At 44.8% G+C, this 26,711-nt stretch overlaps 1 protein-coding gene across 6 annotated transcripts in view; it reads right to left on the bottom strand.

The window, feature by feature from the left end:
• Positions 1-26,454, bottom strand: part of WBP1L (WW domain binding protein 1 like) — a 59,193-nt gene extending 32,739 nt beyond the window's left edge. The window contains exons 1-3 of one of the 6 annotated variants that reach the window (XM_082408450.1): positions 26,249-26,320; positions 19,265-19,316; positions 13,781-13,842 (exon numbers count right to left, since the gene is read on the bottom strand). In XM_082408450.1, the coding sequence (XP_082264576.1) occupies positions 13,781-13,795 (15 nt within the window). In that variant the 5' untranslated portion in view covers positions 13,796-13,842; positions 19,265-19,316; positions 26,249-26,320. Of the gene's footprint in view, positions 1-3,663; positions 3,856-8,634; positions 8,723-13,780; positions 13,843-16,514; positions 16,631-19,264; positions 19,317-26,248 lie in introns of those variants that run through there. The other 5 variants (XM_082408449.1, XM_082408451.1, XM_082408447.1 and 2 more) reach the window with 5 other exon arrangements.
• Between the last annotated feature and the right edge of the window lie 257 nt (positions 26,455-26,711).

The following is a 26,711-nucleotide window of genomic DNA, read 5'->3' as shown; positions in this document are numbered from 1 at the left end:
AACTGTACCACTCCATTCCTAATGTCACTCGCCCACCGCCACCTGCCTAACGTTCCATCACCTGCGTGCTTGTTCTACGCCACCTGCCTGACTGTGAGGGCACGGATAGAGTTTCTATTGATACCTCTTTGTATCCACAACATGCTTTGAGTAGAACAGGTGCTCAATACTTTTCAGATATAGATGTTGGTCATAAGAATCCTCCAGCATTATAAAATCAATACCTTCTGAATTAAACATGAAATAGAATTTATTCAAATCAGCAGACCAAGAACATTCTGTTGCAGTCTTGTTCTCTGAAAATCAGGATGGATTCCCTCTTAACCAGAAAACTGATTTTCTGACCTTGCCAGATAATGAAGGGATGGCATGCTCACCTGCGTGTTGTATCTAAAATCTGGCACGTGGTGCCATAGCCCAAAAGTTCAGTAGCTGACTCTCTTCCGAACTTCAGCCCCATTAAGCACAAAAGGACTGTTCTCTAGACAACACTGTAGCTTCCAGGGGGCTGTCTTAACTGTCCCTTGACTGGAAGAACTAATACAGCCTGAGGCCTATCTGCCCTTCACAGACACTAAATTCATGCCACACTCATTATTAGATTGAAGGTCCCTCATGCCTCCCTCTTTCTCAGTGTCATAAAGGACACCAATACTTGATGAACCGAGGTCCTTGTTTTGTCTCAGGCATACTTAATACCAAGACTCACAGATGACAGTTTCCCTTCTCATCTGCAGGAGAAAACAAAAACAACACTCCCAACCTGATCTGTCTGGAATGCTCTTTCCCCAGCTCATATGTCTGGTAAACTCCTACTCATCCTTTGAGACTCAGATCAGATATCACCTTCTCAGGAAAGTCTTCCGTGCCCACCCCCCTCCCCAAGCCTGATTTAGATGCTTTCCCACCCTCTGCTGTCCTAGTCCCTGGGGATCCTCTGTTTCGGGCTTTAGCACGTTGTCATGTAATTATTTCCCAGCTACTAAAGTGCAGGTGGGGGTGGGGTTTGCGGAGGAGTCTCTCAGAGTGGGGCCAGAAACCGCCTGGGTCCGGACCACCCGGGGAACGCAACAGAAATGCAGATTCCTGGGCCCTGGGCCCACACCTACTGAATCTACATTTTAATAAGCCCCACTCCCAGGTGATTTTTATGCATTTTGAGAACTACTGCATTAGAGTATGAGCTCCTTGGAAGTAAGGATTGTGCTTTATTTATCCTTTGTGCCGGGTTTGCATTCATTAAGTGCAAAGGCATTATTCAGTAGCTGCTGCATGCATGAGAATCTTCCACAGAGTAAAATGTAAAAGGGCACTCAGAGACAAATGTCTCATCTGGTACCTGGGCCACCTAGAAACAACCTTCAGAAAATATGCCCCAACTGGAACAACGCATTAATCCAACTCCACTTTCACAGACACTGATAGGTAGTGAGAAAAACACCAGGCTTTGGGATTAAAAGACCTGGGTTTAAAACAAACAAACAGAACTTCGATTACCATTTCCCTAGCTAGCTGAGCAACTCTGGACAAGTAGCTTACCTACTGTAAGCCTCAGCATGCACTTCTGTAGAAATAGAATCACACTACCACATAAGACAGGGGTGTTATGTGGATTAAGAGGGAAATAATATATGAAAGCACATATATATATTATGTATGATAAAGACTAACAGCATATATGTTTTGTGTCATTTTCTTAAAAACAGAATTATCACCAAGTAATCTTTAGAAGGCTGGCTTTTACATAGCTCCAATAAAAAACAGTTACACTGTCAGACACAGAAATGCTAGAAATATACAAAATTATGTTACCAAAAATACTCAGGGTTTTTATAGGCAAAGTTTGAATCACAGAAGCCTAAGGCAGAAAGGGCCTCAAGAGGTCCTCTAGTTCGGCCCTCTATCAGGAACCTGTTCAGAAACCAGAACAAAGATTCACCTGCTGTGGATCCTCTGAGATGCTCCCCACAGCCAACCCAGTTCTTCACTCCACCTATCTCTGCATCCTTTCACTTAACTGAGCAGAGGTGACTGGACACGAGCAAGACTGATAGTAAATTACACTGGTACAGTAGGCAGTGGCCTCCCAAGTCTCAGTCAATGCACAATGACCAAAATCCCAGGGCAAGAGCTCCTGCCCACTATATCCTTCACCTCTGTAAAGGAACCAGTCCTCTAGCTTCTAGTTTCCTTACGTTTTTGCTAAATGCCTATTCTCAGTCAGCCAAGGTGCTAGTGTTTTAAATATTCTTTTGTGAAATATTCCCAATGACTCTTCCAGTAGGTTTTATTGTTTCCATTTCAAAGATGAGGTTCAGAGCAGTTAAGCAGCCTCTGAGACCCAGGTGGGGAGCCCGGATATAGACTTGGGTCTTTCTGGCTCCCCAGCCCTGCTCCTTCCACTGTATCAGGCAGTTTCCAGCCGCTATCCCCCACCTGCTGACATAACATGGGATGCTTCATCCATCCTATTTCCAACGCTGCTCAAAATCCTGGCCAGGGCTTACTCTGCCCATGGGTTAAAAGGACAGCCTTTCTTGAGGGACAGAGGAGGTGCTCAAAAAGGGCCCCCAACGCTCTGCCTATCGGCTGCATCAAAGGAACTCTGAAGATTAGCAAGAGCAGTAATGGAACGTGCGGAGCTTTTCAGAAAAGCTTACTTTTAAAAGAATTTCAGGCAACCCGAGGGAGACTCTAGCACTTTTCTAAGAGTGAGGTTAAACCAGCAGTCCCTAGCAGTGACTTTCTTTTCTAAGGCTTCTGGTTTGATCACATCTGTGGCTTTTCCTCCCCCAGGAACAGGCAGTAGAGGGCGTGTGTCTGTCCCCACCCCCTCTTACAGCCGCCACTGGTTACAGTTACACATTCCGATACAGACGTGCCTCTCAGACCAAAGAGGGGGCAGGGGTGGCCAGCCCTCAGAAGCCCTGGAACAAATAGTTGGCAACAGCTGTGTTCTCAGAAGACCGCAGTTGGTCGCTCGCTACTGTTTTCTCATTCCACACCAGGTTCTCGGCTATAATTCAGTGCCCCTACTTCAAACAGCCGCGCGCAAAGCAATCAAGTCTCTGCCACAGGGTCTGCTGGCTTTGAAAAATCGGTCAGGAAGGCCACAACGTGGTCAGTGCCACCCCCATCCCTCTGAGGCATTCAGGCCATCCCTCAGTCACGCAGCCCTGACCACACGCTGGGGAGGAGAAAGCCTCCGGGCGCCCTACCCTGTAAAAGAAGGCCCCGACCCCAACTCAGAATCTCTTCAGAACCAGGGAACTGTGAAGAAATCTCTGCTAACTAGCCAAATCAAAATGGAGAAGGAATAAAAGGGGTTTTGATCAAGAATCCCGCTCAGCCTCTCCCCCTCCCCAGCCTCACTCAACTGTTTCCTCCCTAAGGCTTTGGTAACGGTTTTATGGTGCTCATGGAAAATCAGAACGGAGGGCCCCAGAGACACCTCGGGGAGGTAGGGGGTTAAGAACACGGTGGCTCTGGGAATAAGGAGCAAATAGCAGGCAGGAAAGGAAGACTGGAAAATTCTGTGGGAGCTGGCCTGTTTTAACTGCGAGACATTTTCTAAAAGGTTCCCTCCGCCCAAAGCAGCAGGATGATAAACTCCCACCCTTCTTCCCTTCCCGAACCCGATCCACGGACCACCCGTTCCATTACCTGTCTAAGACCCAAAAGGAAAGGCATCCTGCAAGAGCATCGTCCACACTAACGTTGGGAACAAAGGGCTTTTTAAAAGTTAAGGTCTTGGAATGAGCATTTCCCCTGGTGGGCCTGGTACTCAGCGGTCCCGGTTAACCGGCCTTCCTTAGCAAAGAAGAGAAAGTAAACAGACTCCTGGGACCAAGCAGGCACTCTGCCTCCTGCTCTCCTCACTGCTTCCCCCCCACCAGGCTCCCACCCCCCCCGCCTGGCTCCGACCCACCCCCACCTTCTCGTGACATATCTCAGACGCAGCAAAGCTGAAGCTGTCTGCCAAGGGGGAAATGACATCAGTTCAGGCACGGCAGAAAAAACTCCAGACAGCTGCTGCTGTGGAATACTGAGAAGGATGTGCTGCAAACCTACGAAGGCCTGCCCTGGACCCACCTAGGGCTGGAGCCCACAGCAGGAGGAGGATGGGGGCTGCTGCCCGCTGCCCGCTCCCGTCGGCTCTGAGCAGGCTGGGCTGTACATAAATCAAGGCTCTATGGCTGAAAAGAGCTACACTTCTCTGAATAATGACTGGATTCTAATAGCTCCCAAGGTATTGTTTCTCCTCCTTGGGAAAGAAAAGGAGCCCAGGGGCTGTCAGTTTCACAGAAACTTTTCCTCCCCCCACCCCTGCCAGAGCTGGTGCTCAATAAAAGTGCACTCCGGCCTGGTTGTCCAACTTTCTCTAGGGATGGATGCAATTCACAGAGACGGGTAGGAGAGGCACCCCTCCCCCAGCGAAGGCAGGACCTGCTACCTTGGGCACTGACCTCTCAAGCCCTCGCTTCGACAGGAGAGTTTATATTTCATAAACAAATTACATGTACAGGTGCCAACATCTTTCCTCACTTGTCTTACAAAAGGTACAACAAGTCCCACCGCAGCCTCCAAGTTGCCAGTGAAGTAGATCATCTATATTTAAACCAACTCTTGCTTCTGAAAAGTTCACCACCTTAGGTTTGTCAGGCTTTCTTCTCTAAGCTCAGTTTATGGAGAAAATGGCTCTCTATAAGGTTGGCGTCCTCATCTGACTTCTCCCAGTCAGTGGTGTAAGCCAACCCTCATCTGGCCACTGTTCCCTCAAGAGCAGGTCACAGTCGCTCCCTCCAGCCCTGAATCCTCTACCAAAGACAACACTAGCAAAGGTCCGTGTTTGGATCTGGACTTGCAGAAATGACTCTCAAGGAGAACAATCTTCAGAGGAACTTTATCAACCCAAAGTTACTTTCTAATAATTATATTTCCGTCACTCAAAGCAAGTATATCTCATCTTTCTTTTTACTTTCTGCAACAATTTTCTTTCAGTGATACTTATCGAAGGCCCCTGTGGGACTGGCACCGTGCTGGGCAGACCCAGGTAACTCAGAAATGATTCTTGCAAATTAGTATCTTTCACCTCCACCTAGGACAATAAATTAGCAGTATGTAACACTTACAGCAAGGTGAGTTGCCAAAAGTACTTAGTGAATCCAGCCAGACACACAATGTGCTTGCTGCAGGTCTACTGACGGTCAAGGTCACATCGACTTTCCTGACAAGGAAATGAATGAGCCAAGCCAGCTGGGCCATTTCCTGGAGGCTCACAAAAAAAGTGACTCACAGCCTCATTGCTTTGCAGAAGGGAAGAGGGGTGAAGTGGCTTCTGCTGCTGCAGGTGTTTGGGGACTAGGGAGCCATTCTTCAGCAAATTATGTGTTCTCAAGACACGGTCATCCAGTCTATCCCATGCCTTGCTGCTACCCTCACATACAGGCCGAACTGCCAGACAGGCAGGCCTGGACATCGAGGCACAAGAGAGAAGAGGCTGCTTCCAACGCCCTCCTTTCATTTCCTCAGTTCCCTGGCAACCGCCGACCATCCCAAAACACACGCAGCATTATTAACTTTGACAGTCAAACTGGAGGAAGGGGCATCCTCAGCCCCTCCTGGGCAACTCTGGGCTGAACCTACCTAACAAGAGAGAGTTAGGTGACACCTGCAGCTCTATAGAAAGAGTACATGGCGTAAGTGTACTTGTTCATTCATTCATTCCACACCTATTGAAAGCCCACAGTGTGCCAGGGCACTGGTCTAGGTGCTGGAGGTGCCGCCATGAGCAAAGCAGTCAAGAACCCTTGCTCTAATGCGCAAAGGAAACATTCCACATTTCCAAATAATATGTATCAGCAGTCATCTGTGAATAAGTGGAACTGCAACAAAATTATTAGAAATCCAAAAATAATCTTGTGAAAGTTCAATCTAAATTATCAAAATTGCAACATAGGCTGCCCAATTTCCTCCCAACCTAATGAATCATCCTTTTATGGAAGCTACTCAAGACAGTGTTTCTAATCAGCATTTGCCTACTTTTATCTTCTTATAAGATCTTAAGTTCCTTGTGCAAGGCAGCGTTAAACCCAAAACATTACATGGAGCACATCATATACTCTAACAAAGTGATCACTGAGAATGGCTTCTTTCTCACTGATCTACTTTTCCTTGCCCCTAGTCCCTGACCAACCCTCACTGAGCGCTAAGATTTGGGGGATGAGGAGAAAAAGCTGAATTGGCAAATGCAGGCATTCCCAGGAAGACGAGTTCACTTTTCTCCATGCTCTACGAATATTATAACCCAGGGACATAGCAGTCAGTTTGGGGATTTAAGAGGCAAGAGGATAATCAGCAATTTCTGCTAGTCTGAGAAAAAAGGGTTCTTTTATGTAAGTGATCCAGGTTCATACATGGTGGACCAAAGCTAAGTCAAATCCTTCTTCAAACCATTTTGGTCATCTGCCTGACAATGCAGAATTTAATTCAATGTTGAATTCACCAATTTAAAAAAAAAAAAAAAGGAAGAGTCACACTAAACCGGGATGGAGCAGGGTTATGTTGTCAAAATGTTGCAATTTAATCCCACTACTGGGCATATACCCAGAGAAAACCATAATTCAAAAAAGACACATGCACCCCAATGTTTACTGCAGCACTATTTACAACAGCCTGGTCATGGAAGCAACCTAAATGCCCATCAACAGGTGAATGGATAAAGAAGATGTGGTACATATATACAATGGAATACTACTCAGCCATAAAAAGGAACGAAATTGGGTCATTTGTAGAGACGTGGATGGGCCTAGAGACTGTCATACAGAGTAAAGTAAGTCAGAAAGAGAAAAACAAATATCGTATATTAACGCATATACGTGGAACCTAGAAAAATGGAACAGATGAACCAGTTTGCAAGGCAGAAATACAGACACAAATGTAGAGAACAAACGTATGGACACCAAGGGGGGAAAGTGGGGGTGGGGGGGATGAATTGGGAGACTGGGAGATCAGGATTGACATGTATACACTAATATGTATAAAATAGATAATAAGAACCTGCTGTATAAAAAATAAAATAAAATTCAAAACAAAAATGTTGCAGTTTAACAACTGTTTATGGCCCCAAGCAATGTCTGAGACATCCTTCCACTGACCCAGACCTCTCTTTCCCAGTTCAGAGAACTCACAAAGATAGTAATGCTGGAATCCTTTGGATTAACTTATTATTTAAGAAGACAGTGTTCAGGGCTTCCCTGGTGGCGCAGTGGTTAAGAATCCTCCTGACAGTGCAGGGCACACAGGTTCAAGCCCTGGTCCGGGAAGATCCCACATGCCGCGGAGCAACTAAGCCTGTGAGCCACAACTACTGAGCCTGCACTCTAGAGCCCGCGAGCCACAACTACTGAGCCCACGTGCCACAACTACTGAAGCTCGCGCATCTAGAGCCTGTGCTCTGCAACAAGAGAAGCCACCACAATGAGAACCCCACGCACCGCAATGAAGAGTAGCCCCCGCTCACCGCGACTAGAGAAAGCCCACGCACAGCAACAAAGACCCAACACAGCCAAAAATTAATTAATACAAAAAAAGGAAGACATACTGCAACAGCATATATGTTCATGGCTAGTGGAATTCCTTCCTTCACTGTACTTGATTTAAGAATCTTTTGAGGGCTTCCCTGGTGGCGCAGTGGTTGAGAATCTGCCTGCCAATGCAGGGAACACGGGTTCGAGCCCTGGTCTGGGAAGATCCCACATGCCATGGAGCAACTAGGCCCATGAGCCACAACTACTGAGCTTGCGTGTCTGGAGCCTGTGCCCCGCAACAAGAGAGGCCGCGATAGCGAGAGGCCCGCGCACCGCGATGAAGAGTGGCCCCCGCTTGCCGCAACTAGAGAAAGCCCTCGCACAGAAACAAAGACCCAACACAGCCAAAAAAAATAAAATAAATTAATTTTTTAAAAAAAATTAATAAAAAAAAAAAGAAAGAATCTTTTGGCAACTTTTTCTAAGCAGTCTAGGCATTTATAATCTTTAACTTCTGGGAAGGAGGCGGGGAGAGACACTTATTTGTTTATTACTGACAATGAGCCAGCCTCTGTGCTAGAACTTCATTTCACCAACATCTCACTTAATGTGACAACAATCCCATGATGTAGGTATTATTATCTTTATTGTTCAGTTGCAGAAACTGAAGCATATGGAGACCTTGCCCAAGGTCACACAGTAGGCAGAGGAAGAGCAAGGATTTGAATGAAGTCTCTGGCTCCAAAGACTCTTTCCTTTACAATAACACAGGAGTCATGATATTAGACCAGAAGTTACCAATAACGCAAAAACCAGAACTGAGGGTCAGTTGAACGCTGAGCAGACATGCATGTCCCTGGTCAGTGCTCCGGAATCCTGTCTATAAGACTGTCACTTATATCGGATCTGACAGTGGTGTTCCCAAGGGTGGAGTCAGGGCGCTGGGGCCCCAGGACTCCCATTCTGACCCACTTTGGGGCTGAGCTCTGTGAGGTAAATGACTGGGGAAGTCCTGAAGTTCTCATATGTTCCCAACACACAATGGGTCCCCACACAAGGAGCAAGCTGGCATGGAAGGTCTTCCATGCCTTGGATCTCAACTAACCTGGTGAAGTGCTTGTCATCTGGCCAGTGGAGGCTAAAGGAGACTAGGGTTGAGGGCCCCCGAGTTTCTCATTTCGCAATCAAGGAATCTGAAGAAAGAGGGTTTTGTCAGAACAGGACAGCAACTGCCAGGCTTCTAGGGCAGGAGATAATCTCCAGACCTAAAGCCTTTTTATTTCCAGGAGTTTTGAGTAGAGGCTGCTAGTCAGACACAGAACATCTAAGATAAAAATAAAAGACCTTTCTTATCTTTCTCGGGTTGTGCACAAGCACATTTAAATGCCCTAGAGTTCTGACTCAAAAAACGCAGAAATGAATACTAACCCAAACCCCAAACCGATGGGAGCGCCACAATCAAAGTCAAACCAAGATATTGTCACGTCATGAATGCGAGGCTTGGCATCAATAAAAGGATCCTGAAGTAATTATTTTGGGGAATGCCATAGGAAGAATTCCAAGCCCAGAACAAAGATTTGCAGAACCTTGCCAAGTAGAAATGTTAAGGTCTGCTCAGCTGCCAGAAACCAAGAACACTAGATTATCTGTGTCCTGGGGCTGGACAAAGGCAGACATGTAGCAAGCCTGCAGAGGCAAGAAAACACACCTCTCCTGGGCTCCGCACAGGACAAGGAGTTCTACAAGTCACAGGGCTTGTTTCTTCTACAAGGCATCCATGAAAACCTGTGGATGCTCTCCTACTATTGTACTGAGTCTTCCCAGAAGTTGTCTGGGCAAACAGCCCTCAATTGCAATCACTTGCTAAACATCAAATGATATATTTCAGAGAGGGAGGATCCTAACCTACGCTGATATCTCATATTTTACAGACGAAAAACATGAGCTTCAGTGACGTTAGGTAATCATTCAAGGACACACAGCTAGTAGGCAGTGGAGCCAGCATTACAACCAGGTCTGTGTGGCTCCAGAATGGCTTGAACACGCATGGAGACAGTATTTTGATATTATACCCGTCACTTCCCCCTCTTCTGTGACATGATAGTCACAGTCACATCCAGCCACCCAGGATATACCATGGAGATGAGAAGGATGCAACACTGGATGAATTGGTCTTGCCCTGGAGGATTGATTTATTCGATTACACAGTTAGAGAGAAAAGACAGCAGACACAGAGACAAACGTAGGCACCCTACAACAAATGTGGGGGGAGGAGTAGAGGCGGTACGGTAAATGCACGAAGGGCTTGAAGAAGGGAAGCTATTGAGGGATAAAATGGCCAAAGAAAGTTTTACCAAGAGATGGCTAACTAAAAATCATGTAGGGTTTGGGGGAGAAGGTGAACACACTAAGCAGGGCCAAGCATGACTGAAAGCATGGAAACAAGGGCACACGGGGCATCTGAGAAAGGCAGACGATGGGCAAAGATCAGCTGGAGGTACAATGCATACATGTGTGTATTTACTGAGTACCTGTAACCAGCGTATCTTTTCTTTCTGATGGCTACGACTAAAATATGATAAATCTTGAAGTTGACTTTGTGGGGGGGATGTGGGAGGTGGAGAGAATACACCCATGGCAATGGTACAGCCTTAGCCTTTTAAAAAGAGAGAAAAATCAGGGCTTCCCTGGTGGCGCAGTGGTTAAGAATCCACCTGCCAATGCAGGGGACACAGGTTCGAGCCCTGGTCCGGGAAGATCCCACATGCCACAGAGCAACTAAGCCCGTGTGCCACAACTACTGAGCCTGCGCTCTAGAGCCCGCGAGCCACAACTAGGAGCCCACACACCGCAACTACTGAAGCCCACACGCCTAGAGCCCGTGCTCCACAACAAGAGAAGCCACCGCAGTGAGAAGCCCTCGCACCACAGCAAAGAGTAGCCCCTGCTCGCCGCAACTAGAGAAAGCCCGTGCGCAGAGATGAAGACCCAACGCAGCCAAAAATAAATAAAATAAATTAAAATATATATATAGAAATATCTCATAAACAATCACAACAAATAAACTTCAAAAAACAATTTTTTTAATAAAAAGAGAGAAAAATCAAAGTAGCAGAAGCTGAAACCAGTTTACAGCAGCTTCCTAAGGCTTCTGCCTCTTGCTTCTCTGCCCCCTAACAAGAAAGTCCTTTACTGCTGACAATCAATCACCCCACTGATATTTATCACCTTCATGGATAAACATTTACTGCCCTCTCTGGAGAGTCCAGGGGTCTCCGAAACTCACCACTGACAGGGGGCTGTCACTGATGGTTAGTGCGCTGTTGCTGGATCTGCAACTTTAGCTTTATCAAGTACAACAGCAGCCTTGTTTGCTTTTATACCAAAATGCTAGGTTCATTTTTCCTGCCCTGAAAACAGTTCACCAAACTGTCAAGTAGCCAAGAATTACATGAAAATCAGCAAGCTACAACTCAGGGCTGTCCCCAGAAATATTTCACGTCTCCTCACAAATTGCTCTCTAAACCAAAGATCGGAATAAGAAAAAAGGGAGGGGGACCTAGGTCACACCAACTACATGATACACTCTCACATGTAACTTGGAAAGAGAACTCCATTTAGGAAAATTAGTCTTCAAGGTCTCCACTAAATCTGATTTCATCTTTCACTTATATTTAAATTTAGGGCAGGATAGAGAGGGACTCCACTTTTGGTGCAATGGTGGTAGGCCCAAGGAAAGGGCTAACATCATGGTAATTTTATTAAAGGTACCTCAACTCTAAGTCCCTGGAAGCAGCTCCAGGCCCCCTGGGTGCAAAGTCATAAGAGCAAGTGTGCACAGTCTCCAGCGACAGATCATCTTGGTTGTGATTTTATAGGAAAATCCACTTTTTTTTTTTCTTAACATCTTTATTGGAGTATAATTGCTTTACAACGGTGTGTTAGTTGCTGCTTTATAACGAAGTGAATCAGCTATACATATACATATATCCCCATATCTCCTCCCTCTTGCGTCTCCCTCCCACCCTCCCTATCCCACCCCTCTAGGTGGTCACAAAACACTGAGCTGATCTCCCTGTGCTATGCGGCTGCTTCCCACTAGCTATCTATTTTACATTTGGTAGTACCACTCACTCTTTCATGTGCTAATAAACTCAGCAAAGTTATTTATTCTCAGGCCTATCTCCTCTTCTATAGTATAAGCAACTTAAGGGCAACATGGGTAACTTTCATTTCTGTGTCCCTCACAATACCAAGTAATGCCTCACACAAAGCAGGCCCTCAAGAAAAACTGGTTACATGGATGAAGAGAACTGATGACTAAAGAGAAGATGGTAAAAATGAAGCTAACGCAGCTAAATCCCCAAACGTTTTGGGCAGGAGACTTCTTCTGGTCACAGAAACCTGTAAAACAGCTAAGAGATAAGGAGTGCACCTGGATGGTACTCTGAGTTCACGAGGCTTGATGAAGGGATTGCGAAACCCTCTCGCTATCTAACTTCTCAGCTGAGGAATTTAAAGCACTTAAGCCATCTCAAAAGCAAAACTGTCTTCCTCAAGGCAGAGCTGGGACGTGATCTAACGCCCCCGTGACAGTTTTTCCTTTATGGGGAATGGGATGAAGCGGCTTCTGGTTTTGCCTCCCGTTCACCAGAAACTCCATTAGCAACACCTGGAAGTCGCCTTTTTTTGCTTAAAGGATTGTGAAACTTAATAAGGCCTAGTTGGAAACACAGCTCCTGGCACTAGGCCTTCCCTCAGTTCCTGGATCTTATGTATATCAAATATTACCTCCTCCTTCCTTAGGCTGTTCAGTAACCAAATCTACTCCAGGTCTAAGATTTCATGGTCAAAAATACCAGCGGAAAACTTTATGACAACTTATCCCTCCCATAAGCTGTAGGGAGTGGGGAAACTTCTGGAACATGCACATCCACACCCCAAGTAAAATGATGACTGAAGGTGGTGAAACTGTAGAGGGAATCACACCAGATGCAGGGACGCCGGACCTTTCATCACATTACACCCAACCACGGGCCACACCTGCACCCTGGATTCCCAGGCCGCAGAGTGAGGCAACACAGGATGACAGCAGTAAGTAAACCGACTTCAAAAACACCTTGACCCGGAGTCCAAGTCGTGAAGAAAGCACTACAGCAAAGCAGAAGTGGGCAGGAAGACCCTGCTCTATAAGCAGAAAGCTTAGGGGGAAAACGCTGGAAGGGCCTTTGAGAAAGCATCCCCCATCACAGCAAGAAGTCAGCACAAGTCACTGTCCCTCCCTGAAAAGAAGTAGCAGGTGCCAGTATCTTATATTTTAGATCCAACGTTCCAAAGTCCTTCACTTTTCTCAAGATGCACGTTCTTGGCAAGATGTGCTCAGTATTATTGAGAATTACATTTTTCTTTTTTTTCGGCCACACCGTGCAGCTTGTGGGATCTTAGTTTCCCGACCAGGGATTGAACCCAGGCCCTCGAAAGTAGGAGCACAGGGTCCTAACCACTGGACCACCAGGGAATTCCCAGTGTTATAGAAAAGGTGGCACTAACCAATGAGAGACACAACAAAGCATCATCCTTGCAGAGATCTCAAGGTTTATAAACTACTTTCACATCCCTTTTCATTGTTCCTTATATCAGCTGGTGATAGGGCCAGGCAGTTACCATCCCCACTTGCCGGGCAGTACACTGGTCTGGAAATGTGCGTTGACCTAGGACTAGACCTAGGGTTTCTGACTGAAGAGGCAGAGGTCTTCCCACGGAACCCCAGTGATTGACTGCCTAGGGGCAGATTTTCCTTTAAGCTAGACTCTGTCAGGGCTCTGGCACTCTACCATGCTACCACCTATTCTCATGACCCTGGGCCAATTACTTCACCTCTCTGAGCCTTCATTACTTTTATCAGCATCACCCAGAGACCGCTCCGAGGCAGCCATTTCTGCGATAAGAGGCTCACATGGTTAAAGAAGTTTACCGACCCTTTTGGAGATTCACGATGCATGTGCTTTACAGTTAAGCCTCTGAAGGGTCCCACAGTTAAGAAGCCTGTTCAACCCTAAATCTCCTACATTTCAAACAGCACAGCCTCTCTTACTGAACATCTGTTCATAGCATCATTATCTCTACGGTGTCTTTCAGCCTCCAAATTCTATGTTCCATCTCTCCCTCAGCAGCGTTGCTCATTAGCCGTGAGACACACCTCCCCGCACCCCCCCACCGCACCCCCCCCCCCCCCGCCGCTAATACTGTACCTTGAGGGCGGGCATGGTCAGCCAGACACGGGATGGGGACACCCAGCCTAGGCCCTGGAGAGCTGAAAGAGAAGATACGCAAACAGGGTCTCCTCATTTTCCCAGGTTTCTCTGAACATTTGTGCAATCTCAGATAAGAAGAGGATTTTTCCAAAAATTCTCCCTACACTAGAAATTGAGGGCAAAAGTCATAAGTTAATCTTTCACTTTATATACTGGGCAGAGGTTGGAAATGGATATGTGTCCAAAAAAAAAAAAAGTTTTGAGAGGGAAAAAGGGGGGAGCGGGCTGCCATGATTAAAACTTCACCACTAGACCTGCTCAACTAAAAAAGAAAAAGCTGGGGTTGGAAGAGCACTTTTGATACTCATAGGATTGAAGTGTGTCACTGGGGAGTAACTTTTTTAAAGTAGTGTGACACAGGGTTAATTATTCACGAAAACTGAAGAACTATCATAATTAGCTGAATTTTCTAATAGTATTTTTACCCCTAGATCCAAATTAAATTCTCACACACAAGATCCTCTCCTGTAACATTAAGGAATTATTGTCAGTTTTTTAGGGTGTGATATGGGAGGGTGGTTATGTTCGGGAACATAGTCCTTTTTATCTTTTAGAGATTCAAACAGAACTATTTATGGTTGAGATGATATGAAGTCTGAAATTTGCTTCAAAATAATTTCACTGGGGATAAATGGAAGTGAAAGTGGATACAGTATAGATAAAATAAGACTGGCCAAGATACTACATTGCTGAAGTTGGGAGATGGGTACATGCTGGTTCATTATACCATTCTCTTTTTTTTTGTAAATGTTTAAAATGCTCCATAATAAAAAAAAAATTAAAGGATTCTATTCTGAATAATGTCCATTTTTGACCCTATATAATATTAAGCTTTACAGAGCCCTTAAAACAAATAGGGAACACCAAAAGCTCAAGCAACAAAAGAAAAACACAGAAAAACTGGAATTCATCAAAATTAAAAACAGCTGTACTTCAAAGGACACCATCAAGAAAGTGAAAAAAAAAAAGATTGGGAGGAAATATTTGCAAATCATTTATCTGATAAGGGATTCATATACGCTTCTTAACTGTGAGACTCTTCAGAGGCTTAACTGTAAAGCACATGCATCATGAATCTCCATGAGAAATGGTAGACTTCTGTGACCACGAGGGCCTCTTCCTCTTACAGCAGAAATGGCTGCCTCGGAGCCGTCTCTGGGAGATGCTGATAGAAGTAATGAAGGCTCAGAGAGGTAAAGTAATTGGTCCAGGGTCATGAGAAGAGATGTTAGCATGGCTAGGTCTAGAGTGCCAGAGCCCTGACAAAGTCTAGTTTAAAGGAAAACCTCCCCTTGGACAGTCACTCACTGGGATTCCATGGGAAGACCACTGTCCTGTCAGTCAGATAAGGGCCTTTAAAACAAACAAAGGATTGAATAGGCATTTCTCCCAAGAATATATACAAATGGCCAATAAGAAGGCAAAAAAGGGGACTTCCCTGGCAGCGCAGTGGTTAAGACTCCGAGCTTCCAATGCAGGGGGCAGGGGTTCAATCCCTGTTCAGGAAACTAAGATCCTACATGCTGCATGGCATTGCCAAAAAAAACCAAAAACCAAACAAACAAACCAAAAAAAAAAAAAAAAAAAAACCAAAAAACAAACAAAAAAAGAACACAAAAAGATGTTCAACATTACTAGTTATTAGGGAAATACAAATCAAAACCACAGTGGGATACTACTTCACACCCACTAGGATGGTTATGATTTTAAAAAAAGACAGTATTGATGAGGATGTGGAGAAACTGAAACCCTCATACATTCCTAGCAGGGATATATAATGGTGCAGCCACTATGGAAAACAGTCTGGCAGTTCCTCAAAAGTTAAACATAGAGTGACGATATGACCCAGCAATTCTACTTCTAAGTGTATACCCATGAGAATGAAAACATATGTCCACTCAAAAACTGTATATTCATGTTCAAAGCAGCATTATTCATAATAACCCCGAAGTGGAAAAAGCCCAAATATCCATCAATTGAGGACTATATGTGTTACAACCATACAAAGGAATATTAATCAGCCATAAAAAGGAATGACATAGTGATATATGTTACAACATGGATGAACCCTGAAAACACTATGCTAAGTGAAAGAAGGCACTCACAAAATAGCACATGGTATATGATTCCATTTACATGAAACGTCCATAATGGGCAAATAGAGACAGAAAGCAGATTATTGGTTGCCAGGGACTTGGGGGATGGGGCAGGGAGAGGGGGAATGACTGCTGATACAGAATTTCTTTTGGGGGTGATGAAAACGTTCTGAAATTAGCTAGCGGTGAGGTGGTCCAAACTTGTGAATATACTAGAACCCACTAAATTGTATACTCTAAAAGAGTGAATTTTATGGTATGTGAATTATATCTCAATAAAGCTGTATTACAAAAAAGAAAAAAAAAAGCCTCAGAAACCATCCTCACCTCAGAACAGGAAGTACCAAATGGAGGTTGGGGACAGGTGTCAAGAAGCCCCAGCGAGTCCCTCAGCTCGGTACAGTACACTGTGTGCTGAGAGCAGACAGATCTGCGTGTGGCAGCACTGTGGTCAGAATGAACGACGAACCACAACCCCCAACTCTTTTGCTCACTCAAGAGGCTGCAGTGGTGCGTGTATCAGAATAATAGCATATATCCTAACTTACCTGCTCTAAGAATAAATGATTTCATACCTTATTATTAGAAAATAGTTGTTGAAAAAACACCTCATCTGATCACCAAGGCTGACGATATGGAAAGTGATTCACGTGCATTTTGGACAAGGAGTGAACCAAAATATATTCTTGAATTCCTCCACTGAAAACAAACCTTGGATCAGTAAGGGAAGAGGGAAGCCTTAAAGTTCCCCAGAGCTAAAATAATTAATAACAACAACAACAACAAGGGCTAACATTTGCCAATTACTATGTGGCAGGCACTGCTCTAAGTGCTTTACAAGTATTAACTCAGTTAACCCTCACAATAACCCTACAGGCTAGGTGCTATTAACCCATTTTACAGATGAGGATACTGAGTTAACTAACTCGTCCAAGGTTATATGGAGGCAGTCTGGCTCCAGAGTCTGCACTCTCAGCAATGCCACTTCCAGGCGTCTCTTCTGGGATGACCACCACGGAGGGGTGGTAGTTCAGGCATGAAATTAGACTTGTGTACCACACAGCAATTGGCCAACAGCTCCAGGCCACCTGCTTGACATCTTCCAGGGGACCACAAACCACTTCCTTCAGCACATGGGCAGGCATTTCTACCCTCCTCTGGCTAGAGGCTCACTGCTCTTGTGTGAATCCTACTCCACAGCAAAGGGAGCAACCAGTTTGCAGACAGGGAGACTGGAAGCTAAGCCAATTAGAGAACTATAGGCTTTTGAGAAAGTAAACTGAAATGTTCCCCAGGTGCCCGTGTTAAGAGTCAGAAGGCACATCTTCAAGGATAAGCAGAGGGTGCAGGTGAAGAAATGATGTTCACATGTGTGTGGGGAAGTGAGCCCTTGCATACCCTACTGATGGGAATGTGAACTGATAAAGCTGTTTGGGGGAGCAACTTGGCACTATTGGCCCCAAATTCCAAATGTACATACCCTATAATCCCACAGTCCCCAGTTCCACTTCTAGGAATCTAGCAAACTGCAGAAAGAAATAAGTGCAACAATGTTCACTGCAGCACAGCTTGAAATGGCAATACCTTGGACACAATGTATGTTCATTTATGGAGGGGTAGTCAAATAAATCATGGTCTAAAGCAATTACAGGCATTAAAAAAAAATCAGAGGCATATATGCAATATGAAAAGAAGTCTACAATATATTAAGGTTTTAAAAAAAGGTGCATGTTGTTAAAGAACTACATATAAATTATCCCATTTTTGCTTTAAAAACAAATAGAAGAAAATTAAGAACCCTACCCATACCAACAACTTTATGTATTTTATGTGTGTGGATGTAAGTTTATACATAGGAGTTATATTACTATATCTATAAATTTGCAGCATAAGCAGAAAAACCAAAAATACACAAACCACAAACTTTCACTTCTTCCTCTAAGTATTTTTGTATTTCTCTATTATTTACCATTGTTATGAGCATGTGTTATTTTTGTGTAATTAAAAACTGATGTGAAAAGGTAAAAAGTACCTCAAAGCCCAAAGAAAAGAAGCAATCGGGTCTAAGAAAGGGATTGGAGAGACAGCCAGATTGGTCCTTATGCGAAATCAGGCCGGTGCAGGTTTTCCGCTCCCAGCTCCCACCCACAGCAACAGCAGCAAGGGGATTTGCATATTTAAAGACAAGGGACTCAAGAAAAAAAGAAAGAAGTACACAGGATGAACTTCTCACACTGTTCGACTCTATATTCAAGTCCCAAAGAGCTACTGTGCTCCAACATCCCAGTGTAGAAAGCCAAATATTAACTTTCTCTCCCAAATAAACCACAAAAGTGTAAATCTGATCAATAAACTAAGCTATGGTGTTTTTCATTGTGTCTGTGTTTGGTTGGGTTTTGATACGATTGGAGTGAAACTGCCAGGTGGAATTTTAGATGAGGAAGATTAATTTTTTAACGGCAAACAAAAAGCAGTATGTACAATTTTGAAAAATATGATTATTTTCTCCATGCACCGCGTGTGTCTCTGATCTGCAATAATGTGTAACAAAAGTGTTACAATGTAAGATCTGTCTTGCTCCATATTTAAAAATCAAAACAGAAATGTTTTGATAACTTCACTCTAGGATCCACCCTTCCAAACCACAAATATTCTTGTAACGTCTTACATTCACTCTCATCTCTTCCAAAACAAGTTTAAATTCTTTAAAACACCTAAGATCGTGAATCAAAACCGAGCCATGGCTCTATAAGGGTGATGACGGCACCAGGAACAGAAGATATACAGCTCATCTGCTTTCCCACAGAAGAAAGTATGGAAAGATGAAAACCAAAAGTAAATAAATCCAGCTATGGGAATGTAGCTGAGTAAGCGAAAGTATCCCCAAAACCCCAAAAACCCCATCCAGGCAAGACTTACAAGTCTGAGGGGATGACCTACTTTAATTCCCACACTGGGAAAGCCCAGAATTGTATCAACAAGCGGCAGAATTCAATAGGATGAGACTTGTTTCCCTTCTCCTTACCTCCCATGTTGCAATGTTCTGGATTTATTTGTATTTCTTTGTTTGTGGTTTCCACATTTGCATGTGGGTTTTTGGCCAGACTTTGCTCCACCTAGTGGAACGTCAAAGGATGGGCCAAAAGGGAGGTGCGCACTGGCAGACCTCAGCCTGACTGTTGTATGCGGCTGAGTGGACAGGTCACCAAGACCCGCTGTCACCGTTCCCTGCCACCCAGTGGCTGCTCTGTCTGTGCGGTTATAGTGGGATCGGTGGCCCCAGCAGGGCCCACAGTTGGGGTGGTAGGGCAAGGAATGAACCCACCTGGTCATTGCTCCACCTGGTCCTGATGGTCCCTCAAACGTCAGTCCAGCAACTTAAGGCAAGAAAGAAAGAGGCCCTCAGGTGTACGGATGGCCAGGCATTCAAAAGGCTGTCGGAATTCTGAATCCAAAGCCATCTAAGTTACCCACAGCACCCACAGAGTAGCCAGCTTGTGCCCAGCACCCACAGATGAGGGGCATCCTGGGACCTGGAGGAGAGGGCTCTCCTCCAGACACAGCTCTGGTAAGATCCAGGACCGTCAGCTTCCCTCGTGGCGACCTGAGAACATCTAACGGTTTCTGCAGGCTGAGCGTGTGTAAGAACAAACTAACATTCGTGAGGCCGAAAATGAGAGGAGAGCCAAGATCTAGAATGAGGAAAGGAAAAAATTCTAAGAACATGACTCAGTTCAGATTGGTGGTGGGACCATGGAGGGCACAGAAATGAAAGTGACTGGCCATCAGGCTTTCACTGGGACGAAAACAAACGTTCTTAAAGTGAAACCACAAAGGCAGACCAAAGTGAGAGGAAAGAAGGTTTAAGATGGGGTGACTTAAGGAGGCTCACCTGCTTACTGAACCACAGACTAAAAAAATGTGCTTTTGTCAAAACAGTTGATGTTGGCTGACGATGATGAGCTGACTGGTAACACATGTCAACAAATCTGAGCGACATCAGGATTCAGGACACTAAAGCTTTAAACTGTCCCACCTGAAATTTGTCGTCAGAGGTTATTTCACACACATCTTTTCATAGGAAGGCTGACCTCAAATCCCACGATACTGGGGAGGAGCTGGTAAGGGGATAGCAGGTACCACAAAAGGGTTTCTCCACCTTGGTGCTACTGACATTTTGCAGAGGACAATTCTTTGCTGTGGGGGACTACCCTGAGGACACTTAGCAGCACCCCTGGCCTTCATACAACAGATGCCAGTAGTGCTCCTGAGTTACGACAATCAAAAATGTTTCCAGACACTGACAAATGTCCTCAGGCAGGGGCAAAATTGTCTCCAATTGAGAACCACTATTCTACATAGGTTCACCATGAAGAGTTACCTACATAGGTAAAAGATCACAGGGACAAACCTAAACTCAGATATAGAACAGAATCAAGGAAGTCACTTCCAAACTCCCCAAATCTCAGTTTCTGAACCTAGTTTGAGAGTTGACACTAACGTACCAACCACAATGCACTCTTGAGGACCACCAATAAGAATAGCAGTGATAAGTATTATATTTAATAACCATGAAGTATATTCCAAAAGCTTTACATATATGTCTTTTCAGGTCCCAACACACCTATAAAGTACGTGCTACTTTTATTTATTTATTTATTTATTTATTTATTTAGGCTGCATTGGATCTTCATTGCTGCATTCAGGCTTTCTCTAGTTGTGGCGAGTGGGGGCTACTCTTTGTTGCAGTGCATCGGGCTTCTCTTGGCGGTGGCTTCTCTTGCTGCAGAGCACGGGTTCTAGGTGTGCAGGCTTCAGTACTTGTGGCATGTGGGCTCTGTAGCTGTGGCTCGTGGGCTCTAGAGCACAGGCTCAGTAGTTGTGGTGCACGGGCTCAGTTGCTCCGTGGCATGTGGCATCTTCCCAGACCAGGGCTCGAACCCGTGTCCCCTGCATTGGCAGGTGGATTCTTAACCACTGTGCCACCAGGGAAGTCCCTAAAGTACGTGCTATTATTATTCCCATTTTATAGATGAGGAAACTGAGGCACAAGAGGTTAAAGTAACTTGCTCAAGGATAGTAAGTGGAAGAATCAAGTTTGGAACTCAGGTAATCTGCCCCCAGAGCCCATGACCTCACCACTACATTAAACTATATTCCACCTCCACACTGGAAAACTGTTAGATCTGCATTGTCTAACAGGTAGTCAGTAGTCACATGTAGCTATTTACTCTAAATTAAAAACTGAGTATCATACCACTTTGGAAAACAGTCTGGCAGTTCCTCAAAAGGTTACACATAGAGTTATCATATGACCCAGCAATTCCACTATTAGGTATATATCCAAGAGAAATGAAAACATACATGTCTACACAAAAACTTGTACACACATGTCCATAGCAGCATTATTCACAATAGCCCAAAAGGGAACACAGCTCAAATGTCCATCAACTGATGAATGGATAAATAAAATGTGGTACATTCATGCAACTGAATATTAATCGGCCATAAAAAGGAAATACTGATGCATGCGATGATACACAAATACATCAACATGGAAGAATCTTGAAAACATTATGCTAAGTTTAAGAAGCCAGTTACAAAGGACCACATGGTGTATGATTCCATTTATACAGAATGTCCAGAATGGGCAAATCCAAAGAGACAGAAAGTAGATTAGCGATTGTAGGGGCTGGGGGAGGAGGGGGTGTAATGGGGAAGGGCTGCTAATGGCTATGGGGTTTCTTTGTGGGGTGATGAAAATGTTCTAAAATTAGACAGTGGAGATGGTCACACAACCCTCTGAGACTCACTAAAAAAACATTTTCTGTACACTTTAAGAGGATGAATCTTTTGGCATGTGAATTATAACTCAATAAAGTTGATACAAAAAATTAAATGCCATTAAAAATTCAGTTCCGGGACTTCCCTGGTGGTCCAGTGGTTAAGAATCCGCCTTCCAATGCAGGAGACGTGGGTTCAATCTCTGGTCGGGGAACTAAGATCCCACATGCCGAGGGGCTACTACTGAGCCCACGCACCACAATTAGAGAGAAGCCCACGTGCAGCAAGGAAGAGCCCAGCACTGCAACAAAAGATCCTGCATGTTGCAATAAGACCTGACGCAGCCAAAAATTAATTAATTAATTAATTAATTAATTAATTAAAAATTCAGTTCCTTAGTTATCCTAGCCACATTTCAAGGACTCAATAGCCACATGTGGCTACAAAATGGACAGCATAGATACAGATGATTTCCAACATCACAGAAAGTTCTACTGTCAGCAGAATTTCGACAAATGGATAAAAGCCCTCCTTATCGTCTAATTGCAGCTCACCTTTCAAGTCTCAAGCTATTCTCACAGTCCTCTGCACACCCACAGGCAAAGCTTCCACCACAGACTATGTGCCACTTCCAAAAGCTCCATTTTCACTCTTTCATGCCGGAATAAACTTTCCCCCTTCCTGGTCCACAGACATCCTACTTATCCTTGTCAACCTTGAAAGCCCTGTCCAAATGCCTCTCCCTCTATGAAACCTTCCCTAAATCCCCACCTTCCCCCAGCCCTAGGCGTTGTTCCCACCATCCTTTGCTTGCACTTCCATTACAGCGTTGATCCCTCCAGATTACATATCAGTGTATATTATCTGTCTTTCCCACAGGATTATTAGCTCCTTGAGGACAGGGATTCTGCTACTTGTTTGAAGGTTCCCAGTGCCTAGAAATAATAATGGCCTGTTGCAAAGAATGAACATTTTGGTAAATGTCTGTTGGATTCTACTCAAAGGATTTACAGCAACTCATGGTGTTAACTTGAGAAAATTGCTCACTTTGGTATATAAAACAGGCTAAGAAAGTGAAAGAAAGAGGGTAAGAACCTGAAAGTCTCATATCCCACTATTCTACAAGGAATGAGAGTGGTCGCACTGAAATGCCGTATTTAGGAAAGAAGAGTGGAGCAGGGCTTCTGGACTGAAAACTGGGGCAATGGAGGTGAGTAAAGGTGGGGAGGAAGGGGTATACTATTGGAGGGTGTGGGGGGAAGAAAAAATATCATGAACCAGGGCCCCCTTCCAACTCAAAGTTTTAAGCATGGCAAAGGAAAGGCAAGGACTGCATCTCTACAGATTTGCGCCCAGCCCATCGGCTGGATCACTTTACTGAAAAAGACATTTCTCCTAAAACTTTACTTTAAATACTACAGTCAGATTTCTCTGGTTGAATCTAACCAACAAGAGAAAGAAAGAAACTCCGCATATCTCCATCATAATTTAATTGGAAGAGACAAATGCCAAGGCCTTACTGTTTGGAGACTCTATTGCTTTTTTATATTCTTTATGGATTCAAGGAATCACATCTGAGTTGCAATAACCTATAGGAGAATTAAGTCTAAGTTCCTAATCACAGAATGGAGTTAAACTGATGAACTTATTTGGGCCAGGATGGCAAGAAATGACTGTTCCAGTGCAGAGCTGGAACCAGGGAAAGCAAGCTGCCTAATATCATATATTTGATATTAAATGCATGTGTAAAAAAAAGATTGCATTATGAAAAAGAATATATGTATATACATACATATACACATATATATAAAACTGAATCACTCTGCTGTACACCAGAAATTAACACATTGTAAATTAACTATACTTTAATTTTTAAAAAAAAGACTGTACTTGATAGAGACATTTCAAGGGAAAAAAATGCAGTGAGGTACCCATACAATTTTCAATACAGAAGGAGTACAGAGTCTCCTCCTCAGTTCGGAGCTAGCTAGAAGCCACTTGTTGAAATACGGACAGTGAGTACCTGAAATACATCCTAAGCCAAAATGGTCTCTAAATTATTTTTTCTTCACTGATTTCTGCAAGCCAAAAATCAACAAAAACCAAAACAAAACAAAAACTAAATTGACTAAATTGTGGTGGATTCAGAGTTAATAATTATAGAGTAACTTCCATTCCAAAGGTTAAAATTCAAAACACAATTCTCACTATAGATATTGAGAACTCGGCGAGAGAAAGAGACAGGCTATGAGATGGGGTTAGGAGTGTTAGGGGGAAGGGGGTCAGAAGGAGAGAGCCTAGTCATTTCAAAAACTTTCCCTTCTCTGCAGGAACTGTAAGCACATAATAGCTGCTGGCCAGTGCTAGCATCCATTCAAATGGAACAAAGTACAAAAGCCACCCTGTCCCCCAAGTAAGTATCGGAAGTGCCAGAGAAATGATAACAAAACGGTCTGTGATCCACAAGCTGCAATTAGGGCATGACACTGAAGATCCCCTCCCAAACCTTCTCTCCACATCCCAGGCTTCCATGACCTGGGAAGGAAACTCCACTTTCCATCCTTCTTCCAGCTAAAAGAAATGGATCTGGTTCCCACCAGGTGCCAACCACTGCTCTCCAATGGGGAGATGTTGTCCACAGGCCCAGGGCACCCGCCTCAAAAGGCTCCAAAGCCTGCACCGTTCCTAAATCAACCCCCTAGCAATGTTAATTATTGGTTATTGGAAACAGCCTTTAAAGATACAGAAAGGAGCAGGTGCAAAGGAAAAGCAACAGTTTGTTCTATATTTTGTTCTCTCAGCATCTGTATTTCTTAGCTTCGTAACTTTTCTAATAAAGAAAATTTATTTCTCTTGCCAGTTTATGATTTTAACTGAGAAAACAAAGAACCCCAACAAAGCCTAAAACAGAAGAGCCCCAGCCCTAGAAAAAGGAATGTACTGGGACAGAAAATGAGCTCTATTCCTTTCACATGTTATTTCTAATATACATAAATATATTCTTTGGGAAAAGCAGATGATACGTCCACAGATAAATGAATAAACAAATTATGGAACACAACGGAGTATTATTCAGCCATAAAAAGGAATGAATTACATGCTACAACATGGATAAAACTTGAAAACATTATGCTAAGGGAAAGACGCCAGATACAAAAGGTAAAAAAAAAAAAAGCCACATATAAAAGGTATTGTAAGATTCCATTTATATGAAATATCCTGAATAGATAAATCCATAGACCTGTAAAGCAGACTGGTGGTTGCCAAGGGCTGGGGGAAGGGGGAACAGGGAGGAACTGCTTGTACAGGGTTTTCTCCCCAGGTGATAAAATGTTTTGGAACTAGATAGAGGCGGTGGTTGCTCAATATTGAGAATGCACTAAACACCACTGAATTGTTCACTTTAAAATGGTTAAATGGTTTTAAACAGTTTATGTTATATAAAGTTCATCTCATTTAAAAAATTAATTAATGTTTTAAATAGAGGATACTAATGGGCATAACATGATGCTCATAAATTCCTAGGAAAAAAGATAAGGCTTTTTGCTGGCATTGTGCTTATACTCTTGACCACAACACAAAGTTCAAATGCTAAGCTGTATAGAGTCTGCCATCTTGCTCTGTGTGTGTCTGTATATGCCCTTCTGAAAAGACACAGAAGGGAACAGAAACTGAAGAAAATAGAACAGTAAAGCCTTGCCATATGCAAGGAAGGGAAGGAGGGGTGATTACCCCTACTGCACCCCACCCAACCTGGCGCCAGGAGTAACGCTCCCATTTGGGTTTCGAAATGCCAGCCGGAGCTAAAATCAGCACAAGCCACTTAGCAAGAAAAGCTGGGGCGCTCCATTTGTTGCCCGTATTGGCATCAGCACCACCCTTTGCTCAAAACCCGGAGCTGGCCCAGATCAGCATCAGAGACCGGCTCCCCAGGCCAGCCAGCCTGAAAGTAAGAGCTTGTTACAGCTCAAGTGTGCCCTGCTGCTGAGAGGTCCCAGTCTACTTCATCTCACTTGCCTTCCAAGAGTCCTGCCTCCAACACCAGTAAAAATGGGGCCAAGTGGCCCCTAGAACTTTCCCAGGTCCAGCTTGAAACAGATATCCTCTCAGCCAGCCCCTCCTCCCTCTCAGGCCCACTCAATAACCCACGTACCCCTACCCGCACAGACATACACGCGGCATCGCTGCCTTGGAGACCTGCTCCACTGGAGGACACGAATGCGCCCCACATGACCCCGCTTGCGCCACTATCCAGTCACAGTCATCCCAGCCCACCTGACCTAACTGCCATCTCAAAGGCCCCTCACTCGCTTGGCACCATGCCTCTGCCACCTCCGTGATACCAAAACCGTCACAGGTGTCCCTCAGCTAAACACCGACGCCCCCTTAGATCCTGTCCACTCCAGGCATGGGTACCCCTCTCGGGACCCCTCAACTCTTGGCAACAACATTCCTTCAGCCCCCTCCAGCCAGGCCTCGACGCCCCCCAGGCCCCAGCCTGGCCCGGACACCCCCTCCCCCTTACCTGCGGGGGTTCAGCCCTGGCTGACAGGGGGCTGGGCAGCGCCTGGAGGAGCAGGAGCGCCATGCCACCCAGGAGCCTTCTCCTCTCCATCCCCCTCCTGCTCCTGCTCCTCCGCCACGGCGCCGCCACCTCCCTCCTCCTCCCTCTCCTCCTCTTCCCTCTTCTTCCTTCTTCCCTTCTTTTCCTGTTTCACTCTCCCCTCCCGCTTCCGGCTCCGCTCCACCCCGCCCCAGCCCAAACGCCCTCCCAGACACTTGGATGGTTCTCCAGTTCCAGCGCTTCCTGGGCCCTTGCCCTTCGTCCATTGGTCAAAACAGCTGTCAGTCAAATTGAAGTCCCGCCCCCTCGTGAAGACGGAAAACCGGAGAAATCCAGCCAATGGAAAGTAGGAGGAAGCCGGGCCATCTTGAGTGCTACGAGGCGGCGTAAATGCGTCCCGCTGCGCAGAGAGTGGCGGAAGTAG

This window comes from Balaenoptera borealis, assembly GCF_965194805.1.
Source record: "Balaenoptera borealis genome assembly, chromosome: 10".
Lineage (NCBI taxonomy): Eukaryota > Metazoa > Chordata > Mammalia > Artiodactyla > Balaenopteridae > Balaenoptera > Balaenoptera borealis.
This window is presented reverse-complemented; position numbering and strand designations above follow the sequence as displayed.